This window comes from Sus scrofa, chromosome 13, assembly GCF_000003025.6.
Source record: "Sus scrofa isolate TJ Tabasco breed Duroc chromosome 13, Sscrofa11.1, whole genome shotgun sequence".
Classification (NCBI taxonomy): Eukaryota; Metazoa; Chordata; class Mammalia; order Artiodactyla; family Suidae; genus Sus; species Sus scrofa.
In genome coordinates, this window is record NC_010455.5 from 28,896,785 (window position 1) to 28,916,437 (window position 19,653).

The 19,653-nt window shown below is 46.6% G+C and overlaps 2 protein-coding genes across 5 annotated transcripts in view; one reads left to right on the top strand and one right to left on the bottom strand.

Moving 5' to 3' along the window:
* SACM1L (SAC1 suppressor of actin mutations 1 like (yeast)) overlaps positions 1-9,719 on the top strand; it is an 89,527-nt gene extending 79,808 nt beyond the window's left edge. For both annotated transcript variants that reach the window (XR_002337508.1, XR_002337509.1), the window contains exon 22: positions 5,655-9,719. The gene's annotated coding sequence lies outside the window, so the exon portion shown is untranslated. The remainder of the gene's footprint in view (positions 1-5,654) is intronic.
* Positions 1,047-19,653, bottom strand: part of SLC6A20 (solute carrier family 6 member 20) — a 47,361-nt gene continuing 28,754 nt past the window's right edge. For 2 of the 3 annotated variants that reach the window (XM_021068639.1, XM_021068640.1), the window contains exons 8-11: positions 15,766-15,970; positions 13,920-14,079; positions 8,244-8,409; positions 1,047-6,734 (exon numbers count right to left, since the gene is read on the bottom strand). In XM_021068639.1, the coding sequence (XP_020924298.1) occupies positions 6,585-6,734; positions 8,244-8,409; positions 13,920-14,079; positions 15,766-15,970 (681 nt within the window). In that variant the 3' untranslated portion in view covers positions 1,047-6,584. Of the gene's footprint in view, positions 6,735-8,184; positions 8,410-13,919; positions 14,080-15,765; positions 15,971-19,653 lie in introns of all 3 variants that reach the window. The other variant, XM_003358406.5, reaches the window with a different exon arrangement.

A 19,653-nucleotide genomic window follows, 5' to 3' on the forward strand; every position in this document is an offset into this window, starting at 1 on the left:
TAGTCAGAGAATTCTGGCTGAGAATTTCATGTTCATAGATGCACTTTTTGCCTTGCAGAGGGATGTGTAGGTCAGTAAATTTTTTTTTCTTTAAGGGCCGTCGGTACCTGCAGCACATGGAAGTTCCCAGGCCAGGGGTCAAATCGGAGCTGCAGCTGCTGGCCTATGCCACAGCCACAGCAATGCCAGATATGAGCCATGTCTGCCACTTAGACCACAGCTCCTGGCAACACCGGATCCTTGACCCACTGAGCGAGGCCAGGGATCGAACCCACATCCTCATGCATACTAGTCAGCTTCATTAACCACTGAGCCACAACGGAAACTCCTAGATCAGTAATTTTTTTTATTTTCTCTGACCAGATGTCTAGTAGAAAATACTGAGTGAGTTAGGTAATTGTCTTCCACAGCTTTTCTTTCTACAAAGTGGAACAACTATAAGTTAATTTTTCTTTGTAAAGTAACTTATACAAAAATCTAACACAATAGCTTACATGCTATTTACCCCTGGCATAGTTCTGAAGTCACACCTTACTGTGGGTTCTCAGATGGCCTCAACCAGTGAGGGATCTTGAGATGGGCAGACTCCTGGGCACCTCAAAAAGGGGTTGGAAAGATTCTGCAGCAATTGGGAAAAGCTCACGTTCTGTTTAAACCCAAAAAATGAGAACTTTTTCCCTAATTTTTCTACTGAACACAGCCCTCCTGCCCTCATGTGATGGCCTTCAAACACTGCACTGGTGTGGTTTCACTGTATGTGAGGCAGCAGATATAGAAGAGGCAAATAGAAAAGTGACCAGATATATTCTCCTCTCTCTCTCTGTCTTTTTAGGGTTGTACCCACAGTGTATGGAGGTTCCCAGGCTAGGGGTCAAATCAGAGCTACAGCTGCTAGACTACACCACTGTCAGAGCAACATGGGATCTGAGCTGCCTCTTCAACCTACACCACAGCTCCCAGCAACACTGGATCCTTAACCCACTGAAAAAGGTCAGGGATCAAACCCACATCCTCATGGACACTAGTCAGATTCATCATCACTGAGCCACCACGGGAACTCATTTCTTTTATTTTCCATTCTTTCCCCCCAAACTAGCCAGTGTGTTTACATAATGAGGGAAGTCTCAAAACTGCACCCCATAAATGACCAAAATAACATGGAGATATACAGTGTTTAGGGTTTTATTTGTGATAGTTGCTAAAAACCAAGTATTTCCCCACCTGATTTCTTAGAACAAAGTGTCTGTATGTTTTTAGTATAAGTAGAAAGCTCTCTGCAGTCTGTGATCTAGCCATAATGTCATGGTTACTGATAAGGGCGCAAGAGTGGAATGCACCTTTTTCTCTCCAGTTTATTGGAGGAGAGTGGACAGGTGTTAAGATGACTACTTTTGCAGTCCCTAGAACATAGTCAAGAATTTTTTGAGACAGGATTTAGTGGTTCAAGACAATTATGGCAAAATGTAATACTCTTCATGTAGTTGCCAGAAACCAGAATAAAATTGAACCAAAACATTTCATCTGGAACACATTAGTCTATAATAATAGAACTTTTTTTTTTTATATATACTTTTGTGAGCAAAACATATTCTGTAGAAGTGACTTTCCAATACAACTAGAAATGCTTTAAGATGCTTTCATACTTTTGAAGGTCATTTTTGATGTAAACGTGCCTAAATGTATGACACACTTTCCTTCTCAAATGGGACCCTGTTTTCAGATTTGGCAGCTTTCTGGGCATGGCCTGGACACTGGAAGTTCTAAATGCTCCCAGGTGGTTCCGGTGGATGCTGGCGTGGAAGCACAGCAACTGTGAATAAAGTGATGGTCTCTACGAGCCTGAGGTCATCTAGCATTTGGGGCTGAAACATGCAGCTGATGACCAGCCCCGGGAGGGTTGGCCCCTGTTGTAAGACAGTGACCATGACTAGGGGCTGAGGCAGGGACTGACCTGTAAGGATTCAGGAACAGACTGTGCTATGTATCTGCCATCAAGTATGCCCTCTTCAAGCCTTGATAGCTCAGGTTTTCTGACACTGAAGAACCCTTCTGATGAGAAATCACAAAATTGACTAGTTCTGGTTAGTAAATGCTGGTTCATGCATTTGAAAGCCAAGTGATTTTTTTTTCTTTTCCATTTTGGCTTATTACAGAATTTTTAATATATATAACACTTTGCATTTGCTAATTCCAAACTCCCAGCCCTTCCCTCCCCCTCTCTCCTCTCCTCCTTGGCAACCACAGGTATGTTCTCTATGTCTGTCTTTTTGGTTTGTAGATAAGTTCATTTGTATCACATTTTAGATTCTACATATATGGGATATCATATGGTATTTGTCTTTGCCAGATTTACTTCACTTAGTGTGATAATCCCTAGGTCCATTCATGTTGTAGCAAGTGGCATTATTTCATTCCTTTTTTATGGCCGAGTAATATTCCATTGTGTACATATGTACCACATCTTCTTAATCCATTCCTCTGTTGATGGACAATTAAGTTATTTCTATGCCTTGGCCATCGTAAATGGTGCTGTAGTGAACACTGCGGTGCATGTATCTTTTTGAATTATGGTTTTCTTCCGTATATATGCCCAGGAGAGGGATTACTAGGTCATAGGGTAGTTCTGTATCCAGTTTTTGAGGAACCTCCATGCTGTCCTCCATTGTGGACAGAATTTACAGTTCCAGCAACACTGTGGGAGAGTTCCCTTTTCTTCACACCCTCTCGTTTGTAGACTTTTTCATGACGGCCATTCTGACTGGTGTGAGGAGATACCTCATTGTAGTTTTGTTTTGCATTTCTCTAATAGTTTGTGGTGTCAAACCTCTTTTCTTGTGTTTTTTGACCATCTGTCCGTCTTTGGAGAAATGTCTATTTAGATCTTGTGATCATTTTTTGATTGGGTTGTTTGATTTGATATAAAGCTCCATGAGATGTTTGTACATATGGGGGATTAATCACTTGTCATTTGCTTCGTTTGTAGAGATTTCTCCCAGTCTGAAGGTTGTCTTGTTTTTTGTTTTTTGTTTTTTTTTAGGTTTCCTTTATTGCGCAAAAGCTTTTACATTTCATTTGATCCTATGTTTTTATTTTTGTTATTTTCATTACTCTAGGACGTGGATCTAAAAAGATAACTGCTGTGATTTAAGTCAGAGAGTGTTCTATGTTTATAGTATCTGGCCTTAGGTTTAGGTCTTTAATCCATTTTGCATTTATTTTTGTGTATGGTATTAGAGAATGTTCTAATTTCATTCTTTTACATGTAGCTGTCCAGTTTTCCCAGCACCACTTATTGAAAAGACTGACCTTTTTCCATTGTACACCCTTGCCTCCTTTGTGTAGATTGATCCTAGGGGGGTGGTTTATCTCTGGTCTTTCTATCCTATTCCACTGACCTATATTTCTCTTTTTGTGCCAGTAACATACTGTCTTGATGACTGTAGCTGTGTAGTGTAGTCTGAAGTCAGGGAGCCTGAGTCCCACAGTTCCATTTTTCTTTTTCAAGATTGCTTTGGCTATTCAGGGTCTTTTGTGTTTCAATACAAAGTAATTTTTTTCTTCTAGTTCTATGAAAAATTGGTAATTTGATAGGTATTGCATGGGATCTGTAGATTGCCTTGAGCAGTAGAGTCATTTTGCCAATATTGATTCTTCTGGTCCAAGAGCATGATATATCTTTCCATCTGTTTGTGTCGTCTTTTATTTCTTTCATCAGTGTCTTGTAATTTTCAGAATACAAGTCTTTTGCCACTAGGTAGGTTTATTCTTAGGTATTTCATTCTTTTTGATGCAGTGGTAAATTGGATTGTTTCCATAAATTCTCTTTCTGCTTTGTTAGTGCATAGGAATGCAAGAGATTGTGTGTTAATTTTGTGTCCTGCAACTTTACCAAATTCATTGATGAGCTTTAATAGTTTTCTGGTAATGTCTTTAGGATTTTCTGTGTATCATGTCATCTGCAAACAGTGGTTATTTTACTTCTTTTCCAATTTAGATTCTTTTTATTTCTTTTTCTTCCCTGATTGCTGTAGTTAGGACTTCCAAAACTATATTGAATAAAAGTGGCAAGAGTGTACATCCTTGTCTTGTTCCTAATCTTAGCAGAAATGCTTTCAGCAATGCGGCATTGAGAGTGATATTAGCTGTGGGTTTGTCATATATGGCCTTGATTTTGTTGAGGAAAATCCGCCCACTTTGGGAGGATTTTATCAGAAATGGTTGTTAAATTTTGTCAAAAGATTTTTCTGCATCTAACCCTAACCCTAACCCTATTTGTGAATTTTTGCATCCCTGGGATAAATCCCACTTGATCATAGTGTATAATCCATTTAATGTATTGTTGGATTGAGTTTGCTGATTATTTGTTGAGGATTTTTTGATCTGTGTTCATCAGTAATATTGGCCTCTAATTTCCTTTTTTTTGTAGTATCTTTGTCTGGTTTTGCTATCAGGGTGATGGCGGCCTCATTGAATGAACTTGGGAGTGTTCCTTCCCCTGTACCTTTTTGGAAGATTAGGTGTTAGGTCTTCTCTAAATGTTTGATATGAAGCCATCTTCTCCTGGACTTTTGTTTGTTGGAAGTTTTTTAATCACAGTTTCAGTTTCAATACTTGTGATTGCTCTATTCATCCTTTCTATTCCTTCAGTCTTGGAAGGTTATACTTTTGTAAGAATTTGTCCATTTCTTATAGGTTGTCTGTTTTATTAGGATATAGTTGTTTTTAGTATCCTATGATCTTTTGTATTTCTGGGATGTCATAATTTCTCCTGTTTCATTTCTACTTTTAATTGATTTGAGCCCTCTCCCCTTTTTTTCTTGCTGATTCTGGCTAAAGGTTTATCACTTTTGTTGATCTTTTCAGAGAACCAACTCGTGGTTTCATTGATCTTCACCACTGTTTTCTTCATCTCCTTCATTTATTTCTGCTCTTCATGATGTCTTTCCTTCTACTCACTTTGGGCTTTGTCTATTATTCCTTCTTTAGGTGCAAAGTTAGGTTGTTTGAGATTTTCCTTGCTTCCTGAGGTGAGATTGTATTGCTATAAACTTCCCTCTTAGCACGGCTTTTGCTGTGTCTCCTCCCATCATGTTAACATTGTCATTTGGCTGTAGGTATTTTTTGATTTCCTAAGTTCTTTGTGATCCATTCATTGTTTAGTCTCCAGGTCATTTATGTTTTTTGCTGTTTTTTTCATGTTGATTAGTCTCATAGTGTTGTGATCAGATAAGATGCTTGATATAATTTCAGTTTTCTTAACTTTACCAAGGCTTGATTTGTGGTCTAAGATGTGCTCTATCCTGGAGGATGTTCCATATGAACTTAATAAGAATGTACATTCTGCTGCTTTCAGAGAGAATGTTATCAGTTAAGTCTGTCTGGTCTAGTGTTGTCATTTAAGGCCTGTATTTCCTTATTGATTTCTTGTCTGGCTGATCTGTCTATTGGTGTATTAGCAAATGCCTAGTCTTGTTATAGGGAAGTTTATTGCTTGAAAAAAGTTAAAAAAAAAATGCCATTTCCATCTGATGTTACAAGTGTTTAAGGGTCTTTTAAGATGTTTGTACAAGTGTATTCAAAGAAGCTTTCTGTGCTTCACTGCACTGAGGTCCTGGAATTGAGCAATGTTGAACAGGAGGTCATTCTCATTTCAGGGATAACTTTGCCTGCTTACTGCAGTTAAAAGATGAGACGTTTGCCTGATGGATTAATGCTGCGTCCCAAACAGGGTGTTCTCAGGTACAAGATGCTCTAAGATAAATACTTACGTACAGATAAATAATTTAAAACAGATGGTAAGTCATGTTCAAGGTCTTTCCTATAAAGAGTTGGTCATCATGTCCAAATACAACCTTAAGTCTGTAGGAAAGTAGCTTCACATTCATAGTGGCCCTGGCAGCACTTCAGTGCACTCAGACACCAGGGCCAGGCTATCTGCATCTTCCCCTCATGGAACCACGGCTGAAGAGGGCTTGGGATTGCAAACTAAGGGAGGACTTGTCCTGGACCTTCTCTGTCAGCCCCATACAGAGGCCACCTTTCTTTATGGCCAAGCAATCCTGTTAGCAAAGGAAAACACAGTACTTGTATATTTACTGTGACTATAAAAAGAATTCATTTTGCACTGATACCATTCATATTTGTCATCTCTGGCACTTAAACTCCTTTTCAAACTGCTCTAAAAATGAATGCCCTCTAATGTTTTGGGGTCTCTTCAGAAAGAAAAAAAAAATTGCTTAAATTTTATTCTGCTCACAGTGAGCCCTAATGACAGAGCTTTCCTAGTATCAAGCAATTGTCATCAAGACTGGCCTTGAGAACCCTGCCTCCTTAGTGACCATGAGGGCAGCACAGTACAACCCCCCAGGGGTAGGCGGAGGGAAGGAGGGGCTGCTTGGTGAGCTGGCTGGGGATGCTCCCCAGGGAGTCTTCTTTTTTACACCTTCCTCCTCCTCTACTGACTCACGAAGATGAAGACTGAGTGCCTCTGGAGACCTGATCTCAAAGAGCAGCCGAGAGGCCCCACCTGTACGGAGTGGCAGTGAAACAGGGACAGCTGGCAGCGGTTTCTGGGATGCCAGTTCTCAGGCCATGGGGCCTGTGGCTCTCTGCTTGAGGCGATGCTTAATGAAAGTCCCCAGGGCTACCAGGGGGATGCACATGATGGAGGCGGCCACGAGCAGCCCAATGATGGCCAGTGCATAGGGCGGGTAATCCTTGGTCACAAGCTGGCCCTGAGGAAAGAAGCCAAGTGTCAGAAGAGAGCCTCCCATGCAGACCCTTCTGAGGGTGCCACCCATCCAGGCCTCAGGCCCTTAAGCAGGAGAAGCAGTGCCTATGAGGCACCCTAGCTCTGCATGCAGCTCAGCAGTGAGGCTGCCGGGCAGGCCGACACCCCCATCTGCTTTCTCCTCCATGAACTTCAACGAACCTGCATACTGTTTGAAGCTACCTGTAAAGTGCAGTCACAAGAATAATCAAAGGCTTATTGTGTTCAAGACCAAATGTAGGGGACACCTTTGCCCAGTGCTGCCCAACGGAACTGTGATGAGAGAAATTCTGTCCAATACGGCAGCCAGAAAACACAGGTAGCCATTGGGCACTGGGAATCTGGACAGTGATACTAAAAAACAAATTCATTAAAATTAAATACAATTTTAAATAGCCACATGTGGGGATTAGCTCCTCTATCCAGCAACATATCTCTCATCTCAGTAAAGTTTTGACAGACCTCAGGACTTAGGGAAACAGCCATTATTTTATCAACCAACCATGAAAGTGATGAGAAGCTAAGGCCCCAAAGCCAATAAATGCCACCTTTGTGCAAAGGAGCCAGGCCACAGCTAAGTCCAGAGAGCATGGGCTTGCTGTCAGCCAAAGTGCAGTTTATAAAGCAAAATGCCATGCAGCCGTGTGGCTCAGGCGCCACCCCACAGACTTCGTGGTGCTCATCTGTTACTCTGTATCCTTTGTGCTAAGTACAAAATTGGGAGGAAATGTTTAGAAACAATTCGCCCAATTTGACAGCACAATCTTCTGTAGGCTGGATCTAATAACTGTTCAGCGTGTGTATTTGATATTGCTTTAAGTAATTCATAGTTTCCCTCATTTCCTACACCTTCATACATTCCTACATCTCATACATTTCCTACACACATCAGCCTGCCATGGATTGGAGGAGACACCCTGAGCCTCTGCGTTGTGGGGATTGGAGCACAAAGCCCCTCCCTACCACCCCATCTACATGATCTGCACACACCATATGCTAAAGGGCAGCCTCATCTTCTCACAGGAGCAGAAATCCAAAGTGGCCAATGGAATTACTCTCCTTGCTCAGTACATCTTTACTGTGAAAGTTTGTCTGGGCAGATAGCCAGGGCTGTCCCTCAGGCCACATGCACCACTGTTAGCATCAGTCATTGGTTGGCAAGCAGATGCTCCCAAGATCCAGCAATTGGGGTGTTAACTACTCACTGCCCCACCCAGCTGCTCTGTGCCTTGGGGGGGGGCCTTGCCTTCCAGTCCCCCAGGAAGTTCTGTAGGGAATCTTACTCTCTTCCCTGCAGCACATGGTGAAAAACTCAGCGCCATACTCTGCCAGCCTGGCCAAGTGGTTCACAGTACCTGGATGGTGATTCCACATTGTGAGAAATAACCTTCCACACCCTGGCGAGAGTTCCTTACTTTCAAAAGAGTAGAGGTCTGTGCTCATGAGCGAGCCTGGGCCCCAAGAAGGCAGGTACCTGGGAGGCGTCCCAGGCCTGGTACTGCAGGGTCCCCGTGATGATGTAGTCACTCAGGTAGAAGAGCAAGAGGCTGATGATGATCAGCGGGCTCACGCCAGCCCACATGATCTTCCAATACCAGTTCAGAGTGTGTCCCATCATGGCCTTGAGGTCGTTTTCAAATCTGGAGAGTGGGGAGAAAAAAACCTGGATTATCCGTGCCATTGGTGTCAGGGGGTCCTGTCTGCTTAGGAAGATTCTGTGCTGGGTACCACTGAAGTTTGAACATGACCACTGGGCCCTCTGATTCCTTCTGGGAAGAGAGCTGCTGAAGCCACTAAAGAGCAGTGGACGTCAGAGGACATACTCCTGGTGCTGACCTTCAGCTGGAGGCTGCTGGTGTGGAAGAGAGGGCATGCAGGACACCTAGGAAGCCAGCTCTCCATTGCAGGAGCTCCTGAGGGTGGCCCAGCCCATCCCTCCCATGCTGCTTTGTAGCAGAAATTCTCCTGCTCACTAGAAATGCCTGAAACCAGGGCATCTTTTCTGGGGCGAAAGGAGGGCCAAAGCTGTGACTGTGGAGACGACTTGGCCTGTTGGACCTGATGTGTAGCAATGCTTCCAAACTGTAGGTGCCTACAGACCATCATTCTGATTTCCATCATGCCTGCAGACAGATGCTTTCAGAAAACAGATCCTTCCTACACTGTTGCTAGGAATGTAATTTGGGGCAGCTGCGATGGAAAACAGGACAGAGGGTCCTGAAAAGACAAACACTAGAGCTGCCCCATGATCCAGCGGTCCCACATGTGGGCATAGAGCGGGACAAAACTATCGATCCAAACCGCACAGGCCCCCCCACCCCCACGCCCAGGTCCAGAGCAGCACAAGTCACAACAGCCCGGGTGTGGAAGCAAGCTCGGTGTCCGTCCACAGATGCATGGATCAAGAAGACCTGCTCCTTAGGTCCAAGAGACTGGGGCTCAGCCATAAAAAGGAAGGAAACAGTGCCATTGGCAGCAACGTTGATCGACCTAGAAATTAGCATACCAAGTGAAGCACGCCAGCAGAGCAAGACAAATACCAGAGGCTATCCTTCCCGGGTGGAAGCACCAAAGAAGACAGACAACTGAACTTATTTACACAATAGAAACAGATGCACAAACCATGGCGACCAAACGGGAAAGGGGTGGAGGGCGATAAACTGGGAGGTTGCCATGAACTCATATGCACCACTAGAGGTACTCAACAAGGGCCTACTGTATGGCATGGGGGATGCTTTTCAGTGTGTTGGAAGAGCCTCTATGGGAAGGGAAAGGAATCCCAAAGAGATTTTGTATGTGTGTGTGACTATATATATTTACATGTGTATGTATGTGGATGTGTGTGTGTGTGTGTGTGTATAATACAATTGAATCTCTTGTGCTGTAACCTGAAACTCACCTGACATTGTAAATCAACAAGACGTCAATAAAGAATTAACAAATCAATCAATTATTCTAAACTGAAATACAACAAATATAGACTCTCACAATGAAGTGAGCAATTCCACAAGAGTATCTTTTTGACCATGGATCTGATACACTCGTGTATTTCTGGCACTGGTACACACACATTCACGCACACACAGGCACAAATAGATATGGAAAGCATCTTCACCCCTTGTGGGAAGGCTGACCCAGCTCTCTGGGCATTTCCCAGGGGAAGGGACTGAGGTCCCTGGGCTGGGATGTAACTTGCTTGAGGGCACCCAGACAGGGGAAGCCCCAGGCCCAGAACACAGACTGGAATCCTACCTGCAGTCTAGGGCCTTTGAAACTGCTCCCCGTGCTAGGAGAGGCAGCCGAGGTGGAGCGCCACCGGCGAAGGCGGCGACGGGAGCGCGCCAGGGTGAGCCTGGCAGAGTGGCAGCCATAGCGCCCTGCCTCTCCTGGACCTGCGCCCCTGCTGCCTCTGACCTCTCAGACGCCTGGGCCCTAGGCCACAAAAACTCACGTGCACGTGAACACCTGGGATCCCTGAAACCACGGCGAACACAGTGTTTCCATTTTCCTGTCCCTTCACGCCGCCGCTCGCCCCCCACTTGCCTTGATCCACACCGGTGTAAAGAACGGGCTGCAGAGCAAAGGGAGCATGGCACTACCGCTGTGTGGCCACCAGGCGGCGCTGTGCTCATAGCAAGCTGCTCTGGGATCAGGCTGCTTCAAAGACGCCGCCACTCCCCCTCCCAGGCACCTTCTGTCTCTCGCGCCGTGCCCTGCACCCCACACCCACCACCCTGGGGTCTGCTCCTCTCTTTCTCCTGAAAAACCCACGGTCTGAGGTGCCCCCTACACCGGCATTTCCTAGGGAACCAACTGCTCCCACTTTTCTTTGGACCTTTAGCACTGAACTTGCCACTGCCCTGCAAAGCCTTGGGCCCAGGAGATGAGGGAGAGTCGGTCACCCTAACATCCGTGTCCATATGACCTTGATTGCTTGGGGCTGGCTGTTGGCAGCTGCGGGGCAGGGGCGAGGTGAGGATTCAAAGGACTTCCTGGATCACCAGGCTTTTGCAAACACTACAAATTATAAGCTCCTCTTTGAGATTTACTCTTGTCACCCTGGCTCTGAGAAATCCTGCAAAAAGACATTTCAGCCCTTTTCTGTCCTGCCCTGAAATTCTTTGATCGTGGAAAACCCACAAGGTTGAGTCAAACCCTAGTGCCTCCAGGGACACACTGGGAGATACCAGGTAAGGGGCCTGGCTCCTAGAGTGTATGCCATCTGGTATGTCCCTACCACACATACACACGTGCGCACGGACATATGCACACACACACACAGACACAAACACAGGCACAAACACAACCCTCTCTCACCAGTCCCTCCTCACCATTTTTGAGGGAGGATCTGGAAGAACTGCGGAAGAGGGAGGGCAGGGGTACAGCCTTCCCATCAGACTCACATTCGAGCGAGGTTTGCAAAGTGCCATGAGCCTCTGACTCCTGGATGGCTTCCAAGGTAGGATCGAATTCCATGGACCTGGGTTGTCTGGGGGACATGTCTGGGCTCCATGTCTCAGCTGCTCTCTGGTAAGGTGGCTGCTACCCTCTGGAACCCTACTCCGATGAGCAAGGCTCTCTAGACCACCGAACCTCAGACCGTGGTTCCTCAGAATCCCCTGCCAACTTGTTTGAAGTGTGAATGCTTTGTCCCCTTACCCTCCCCACATGCTCAATCAGAGCCCGTGGGTGGCGCCCCCTGGTGGTTCAGCTGCGAGGCCAAGATGGGAAGAAGTTTCCAGGCCAGTGGTTCTTAGCCCAGTCAACCAGTTCCATCTCTCCCTGGGGGCCAGGCAAGAGATGGAACCTACTCCAGGGCTGGGCATGACCCACCCAGCTTCAGACAAGACCACCAAGCTACAGTCACCACAACAGCGTGGCCTGGGCACCAAAACGGACCTATGGGTCCCTGGAACAGAAGACAGAGCCCAGAAAGAAACCCAAACGCCTAGGGCCAGTGATGTTTTGACCAAGGTGCCCAGAATATGCAGTGGAGAGAAGATGGTCTCTTAAGCAGGTGGTGTTGGGACAGGTGGACAGCCAGTGAAGTCCAGACACTGCCTCACCCCAGACACAAAAATAACCTCAAAATGGCTTCAAGACTGAACAAGAAGACACGACACCATACAACCCCTACAAGAGAACACAAGCTAAACATTTTCTATGTTTGAGAACCCTACCAGTGCCCTCTGGGGTCAGTCTCCCAAGGCAAGAGACACCAAAACAAAAATCAACACACGGGCCTTAGTCAAACCCGCCCACTTTTCCCTTTTAAGCACAGCACAGGAAACCATAACACCAACCAAGAGCCAACCGACAGACTGGCAGAGACGCCTTGCAAATGATGTCACTGACGTTGGTTTTGTGTCCAGAACATACAGCAGCTCAGACCATTCCACAACAAAAACAACCCTCATCAGAAAGATGGGTAGAAGGCCTACAGAGACATTGCTTCGAAGACATCCACATCCGATGGCCAATGGGCACATGAGAAGATGCTCACCATCGCTAAGATAGAAAAATGCAAATCAAAACTACAAAGAGGGTGCCCCCTCACAGTGGTTAGAATCCATCACTAAAAAATCAAGTAACATCAACCAAGACCAAATGCTAGAGAGGCTGTGGCGCAAAAGGCTCCCTTCAGGGCTGCCTCTGGGAATGTCAACTGGGGCAGCTGTGATGGAAAACAGGACAGAGGGTCCTGAAAAGACAAACACTAGAGCTGCCCCATGATCCAGCGGTCCCACATGTGGGCATAGAGCGGGACAAAACTATCGATCCAAACCGCACAGGCCCCCCACCCCCACGCCCAGGTCCAGAGCAGCACAAGTCACAACAGCCCGGGTGTGGAAGCAAGCTCGGTGTCCGTCCACAGATGCATGGATCAAGAAGACCTGCTCCTTAGGTCCAAGGGACTGGGGCTCGGCCATAAAAAGGAAGGAAACCGTGCCATTGGCAGCAACGTCGATCGACCTAGAAACTGTCATACCAGGAGAAGTCAGAGAGATACCATACAATATCATTCACATATGGAATCTAATATATGACACAAATATACTTATCTACAAAAAAGAAACAGACTCAGCACAGAGGACAAGACTTGTGGTTGCCAAGGAGGAAGGATGTGGCAGAGAGATGGACTGGAAGTTTGGGATTAGCAGATGCTGACTATTATATATAGAACAGATAAATACTAAGGTCCTACTGTATATACCTGGGAAGTATATTCAATATCCTATGATAACCCAACTTTGGGAAAAAAATGACAAAGATTTTATATAACTGAATCGCTTTGCTGTACTGTAGGAACAAAACACTGTAAATCAACTATACTTGAGTTAATTAAAAAATCAAATACTGCAGTGCTGCACTGTGCACCTAGGATTGAGAATGTGACATTCTGAATTGGTCAAATGTCCTAGGCACAAGTTATCAACTGGACTTTGGTCAGCATGCTTTTAAGATACTCATGTTGGCCCATGATAAGCAGATAGAGTACCTGGAGGGATGGTTCCTTGCCCCAGGAAAGCCAGGCAGGGCCTACAGGCAAATATTCTCTAATAAAAAGTAAAAATACAGGAAGGGAAGATAGTAGCTGAATGCAAATGGAGGGTGAAAGGAGGCTGAGAATTAGCTGAGATTGGGGACCAAGGGAAAAAAGCTTGGAAAAGCTTAAGCTTAATGGAAAAAAGTGACAAGTTCGGTTTGGCATCACAGGTTAAGAATTTGGTTTTGTCACTGCAGTGTGGGTTTGGTCCCTGGCCAGGGAACTTCCACGTGCCAAGGTGATTCTTTGGGGTGGGGGTGGCTTCTGTGGGTGCACTTCTGTGCAGCTGTCAGGGCTAGGGTCTCCTGGGCCGCCTTTTTTTTTTTTTTTTTTTTTTTTTGCTTTTTAGGGCTGCCCCCACAGAGCATATGGAGGTTCCCAGGTTAGGGGTCTAATCAGAGCTACAGCTGCTGGCCTACACCACAGCCACGGCAACGCCAGATCCAAGCTGCATCTGTGACCTACACTACAGCTCACAGTAATGCCAGATCCTTAACCCACTGAGCAAGGAAGGCCAGGGATCAAACCCACAACCACCTGGTTCCTAGTCGGATTTGTTTCCGATGCACCATGATGGGAACGCCAGGAGTGGGGCCTCCTTACCTCCTCAGCCCATACAGGTAACACACGGCGATTGTCTCCACCAGGACAATGAGCAGAAGGGACAGTGTGGCAGCGTAGTCATTGAAGATGTCAAACCAGTAGTTGCCGGCCTTCGTGGTGAACACCATGCCGATGGCACAGTTGATGAGGCACACCAGACCTAGGGCCACAAGACCACCTGCTTAGGCTCGAGACCCTTCCTGTTCATCCACTTCTCTATGGGGCTCAACAGCCATACAATCCGAGGGGCCTCTGACCGTTTGGTTCATCCACTTGGGCTGGAAGAGATGTCATGGACTAGCCTCTCTGCACATGTGTGTCACGCCTGTGCTGGGCGGGGGGGGGGGGGGGGGTGCAAATGTGTCCCAAGGAGTGTCAGCAGGACTTCCTGGTGTTAATTCACAGAGCTGTCCAGCAGGGGGCAGACTCAATGGAAAAGAGAAAGTTGTGCATTGTTGTCTGGGGCTTCCCACCCAGGCTGTGGGTCTAGTCATGTTTGTCCTAACAGCTCAGCCCCTGAGCTCTCTGGAGGTAAAATAGGGGAGGAGATTTGAGGTGTGGGCCATCACTCTCAGCATCCTCTAGAGGGGACTTCCGTCTGACCAGCAGAGAAAAGGGGTGGGGAAGAAAGCAGTGCATGCCCAGCTCCCACCACGCCACAGCACTTGCCACACACTGCATCCTTAAGCCTCTGAGGGGGCCTCAGGAGCCTCCTTTTACAGATGGGGAGACCGAAGCTCAGAGAGGTCAGGTAACCTTCCCAACACCCCACAGCACGTAAGAAGCAGAGTCAGGATTCAAACACAGGCCCTTCTGTGTGTCCTGTCCCAGTCTCCTTCACTGGGAACCCCATGTTTGGGGTACTCTTGAGTGCCCCAAGCATTTGACTGTAAAGCTCCCACCTGCCCTCTCCACTGCCACGCCCTATCCGCCAGCCACCTTGCCCCACAGGGACACAGGCTGGTGTGCTGGTGGGGCTCTGAGGAGGGATGCTAATGCTAGAGGGCTCTGACGGGAGCCCATGTGATTCGAGCCGGGCAGAGGGACATCCTGGATGTGGTGGAATGGCCTCATCAGAGGCAGGTGCAGATGGTCACAGGGTCCTCCAGACACTGTCGGGTTGGAGTGGAGCAGGAGGGTGGTGGAGTGAACCAGGGAGACGTGATCGGCAAAATTGGTTCCTTCCCTAATAATGCAAGTGTCAACATCTGCAAATGCCAACAGCAGAATGGGTAGACAAACTATGGTATGTGTTACACAAACAGGCAAAGAGAAGTTTGTGACTTGCCACGTCGCTGGATCTCTCAGCCAGCGTTTGAGTAAAGACAACAGACAGAGAGGAGGTACCATGTATTTTCATTTATACCAAGTTCAAGAACACAACAAACCTCAGTGAAAAGAAGTTAGAACAGAGGTGGCTTTGGGGGGGTGGGGTAGACTGACTGAGAAGAAGCGAGAAGGGGCTTCCTGGGGTGCGGGAAACACTCTGTACCTTGACCTGGGTGGTGGTTCACTGAGTTTGTGCTTAAGAAACGTACATGTTGTAATTGTCATACCCGAGTTAACACAAAGACAAAAGCAGGCTCTCTGCTATCCTGGAGAGCTCAGGTGCCAGGCTGGGGAGCCTGGCCTTTGCCCAGGGTTGGGGGGACCACTTCACTCCCCCATGATGTGGAGAACCAGACGCACTGGGCCAATCACCCGGACCAGGTCCCAGACTGCTGGAGAGGGGACGGCCGTGGCAGGGCCCCTGCGAGGTTGCTGTGGCCTCTGGATAAGCACGTGGCCCGAGGCAGCTCCTCTACCTGCTTGCTTCCCTGAGCCCTGCCGCATCTGGTCCACTCACCTGAGATGGCCTCCTTGGGCAGGTAGCTGGAGATAAGCTTGCTGTCAGTCAGAGGGGTGAGAATGGCGGCCGTGTTGCCCAGCATGCTCCCTATGCCCAGCATCAGCAGCATGAAGAAGTAGAGCACCGACCACAGCTGCGACACCTCCATGTTTTTAATGGCCTCGGTGTAGACGATGAAAGCCAGGCCAGTGCCCTGGACGGCCTGCCCACAGGGAGAAGACACCAGTTACACACCCAGGGGATGCCATCAACATACCAGGTGCCAAGCCCATGGCCGCAGAGTGTGAGGAGACTTGGCAGTTAGTTGGGACACTTGAGTTTCCCTCTCCTGCTCCAACTCACATCAATTCTGGACAAAATACAGTAATACAATGTTTGGATAATTTCTGCTTCCTGTATCATGACTGACTGGGTGTTCTGAGGCCTCAGCGGCCAGGAGCTGAGGTGGTGGAGCCACAGCTACAGGAGCCAGATGGCGGGGAGCTGGCCTGGCCAACAGGCAGCCAGGAGAGTGGGGCTGTTTGGTGGTAGATCCCTGAGGTGGTAAGACTGCTGTGGAGAGACCAAACTGTGGACACAAAGCCTGAACTCCTAGTTGAAAGGGGTCCTGTGTGGGGAGTACCCCCTGGCGGCCAGCAGCAGCAGAAACAGCAGCAGAAGTAAACGGGAAAGCACTCATTGCAGGTCTAAGTCTAGTTACCTGCAAGACCACCAGAGATGATCAAGCAGTGAGCTTGTAAACCGAGATGTATAAAGCCACAAGAAGGCAAGCTACTCCGACTTGTGAAGAGGCAGAAGGAATAAGAACTAAGATTTCAACACCCTTCCACACCAAAATGGCACATGCTGGATTGTCCGATCTGAAACACAGGTCAGCTCAACCACATACCACTGAGGACAATGGGATTCGTGAGCCCTAGACGTAGGCCCTAAGGAGTGATGACCTAGAGATTTTTAACAACAACAAGACCTACTCAAGTTGGCCTGCTTTTTATTATCATGATTCTTCAATTCTCAAGAGCGTCACTGATAAAACATTCCCATGAGGATGAACCCCTCGCACGCCCCTGCCCATTGCCACTAGGATGTGTTTAAAAAAACCAAAGATGGAGTTCCCTTCATGGCTCAGTGGTAACGAACCCACCTAGTATCCCTGAGGATGCGGGTTCGATCCCTGGCCTCGCTCAGTAGGTTAAGGATCCCGCATTGCCATGTGCTATGGTGTAGGTCGCACAAACAGCTCAGATCCACAGTTGCTGTGACTGTGGTGTCGCCAGCAGCTACAGCTCCAATTGGACCCCTGGCCTGGGAATTTCCATATGCTGCAGGTGCAGTTCTAAAAAGCCAAAAAAGAAAGAAGAAAAAATAGTGCGTAAAAATTACTGAGTTAGAAGCATCAGTGGACAGTTAAATACCACTTGCAGTTGAACAGAGAATTAGTGAACTGGGAGATGCATCCCAGGAAGGCATGATAATGTGGCAAAAAAGGTGGAAAAAAATTAAAAAAGCAATTAATAGGCATGCATGGTAGGATGAGACGGTCCTCATGGGTCGAAGGGAAATTCTGAAACAAGAAAATAGAGAGCAGGAGAGGCAATGATCAAGAGAGAACAGGTATGGATTTCCCCAAACTGATAAGATACCTGGATCCACAGATCCAGGAAGCCCAAATTCACCCAGGATGAGACTGGATAAATATAAATACATCCATGCTTAGATTGCAGAGGCCAAAACAAAAGGTGGATGATGAGAAAATCAGAGAAAATAAACTTGGGGAATTAACTGTTTACAAAGAATTAAAGAATGTTACAATGGCAGCAATGGAAGCCAGACCCACAAGGCAGATACCTTCAGAGTGTTGAGAGAAAATACCTGTTAACCTGGAGTTTTCTACTCAGGGGAAAATTGTCTTTAAAAGTAGGGGAGAGCAAGTTCCCACTGTGGCTCAGTGGTAATGAGCCTGAATAGTATCCATGAGGACTCGGGTTCAATCCCTGACCTCACTCACTCAGTAGGTTAAGGATCCGGCATTGCCTTGAGCTGTGGGGCTTGTATCCTATGTGGCTGTGGTGCAGGCTGGAGTCTGTAGCTCTGATGTGACCTCTAGCCTGGAAACTTCCATACACTGCATGTGTGGCCCTAAAAAAAAGCATAAATAAATAAAGGTGAGGGATAAATATGAACATTTATATATAAAGTCTGAGAAATTTCATGAAGAAATCTCCTGTAAAGGAATGCATTTTAAGGCAGAAACACCCCCAACCCCCCTGCCCAGAAGAGAGCTGGATGTAAGAAAGATGAACAAATAATGGGAAGCATGCAGGTCAATACAAGTACTATCATATCAAATAATAGCCCCTGGAGTTCCCATTGTGGCTCAGCAGAGACGAATCTGACTAGCATCCATGAGGACGCCGGTTCAATCCCTGGCCTCACTCAGTGGGTTGGGGATCCGGTGTTGCCGTGAGCTGTGGTGTAGGTCACAGACAAGGCTCGGATCCCGCATTGCTGTAGCTCTGGCGTAGGCTGGCAGCTACAGCTCCGATTCTACCCCTATAGCCTGGGAACCTTCTTATGCTGTGGGTGCAGCCCTAAAAAGACAAAAAAATAAAATTAAATTAAAATAAAAAATAGAGTAATAGCACACGACTTACAAGCTTAAAAAAGAACTCTAGGAGTCCCCATTGTGGCTCAGTGGTAATGAACCCTACTAGCATCCATGAGGATGTGGGTTTGATCCCTGGCCTCACTCAGTGGGTTAAGGATCCTGTGTGGCTGTGGTGTAGGCTAGCAGCTGCAGCTCCAATTTGACCCCTAGCCTGGGAACTTCCATAGGCTGCCAATGTGACCCGAAAAAGGAGAAACAAAGAAAAAAGAAAAAAAAAGAACCAGATAAAAATGGCATTTAAAACAGGAGAGTGAAAGCGTCTCAAAGTCCTTGAACTGTCTGGGAAGGAGGTCAAGGTATAGTTTCACTTTAGACTTTGGTAAGTGAAATATGCATGGAAAAAAATCAAGTGGAAAAAAAGTCTACATAAATCAATAACCACATAATTCTTGGGCACTGAGCCAAACTCAAAAATAAGCAAGGAAAACTCCCAGGTGGCAAAAACAAAAAAGAAATTTGAACTGAGAGCAGGAAAAGAAAAACTCAAGGGTCATCTGACTGGGATCAAGGCCTTAAATGTCATTGGCGGGGGGGGGGGGGGGGGGGCTTCCCCCTTAGGAGGGAGGGTCACACCACAGGCCAGGTGTGAGCAGGGAGCCAGAAGAAACAAAGTGTTGCCTCATCTAGGAAATGGCCTGTAATGGCTCTGCCTATGAAATCAAGGGCCAAAAAACCTCCAGGGTAGCTTGCTGGCAGTCAGAGCCATGAGCCTGCACTCTGCCCTCTTCCTCCTCTTTTTTTTTTTTTTTTTTTTTCCTGGCAATAAGCACAGCATGTAGAAGTTCCCAGGCCAGGGACTGAACCCATGCCACAGCAATGACAACACCGGATCATTAACTGCTAGGCCACAAGGGAAGTTCCACAGTTCCCCCTTCTTTACAAATATTTTCTAGAGGGACTCTCTAGAAGCACTCTCTACAAGTATTTGCATTAAATATTACAACTAGACAAAATGCTCACTCTCATTTCCACTTCCATTGTGCTCCATACACAATGGAAGTAAATATAAGAAGCAAAAAGATAGAAGGATTGAAAAGAAAAACGCAAAATATATCTGCAGGTGATGTAAGAGTTTACATAGAAAAGTGAAGCAAATAGACAAATATGAGAATTAAGAAGGGAATTCTTATGTGAGAAAACAATCTGAAAGAGAATGGATTTGTGTCCTTATATAACTGAATCACTTGTTGCACAGCAGAAATATTACAATCTTGTAA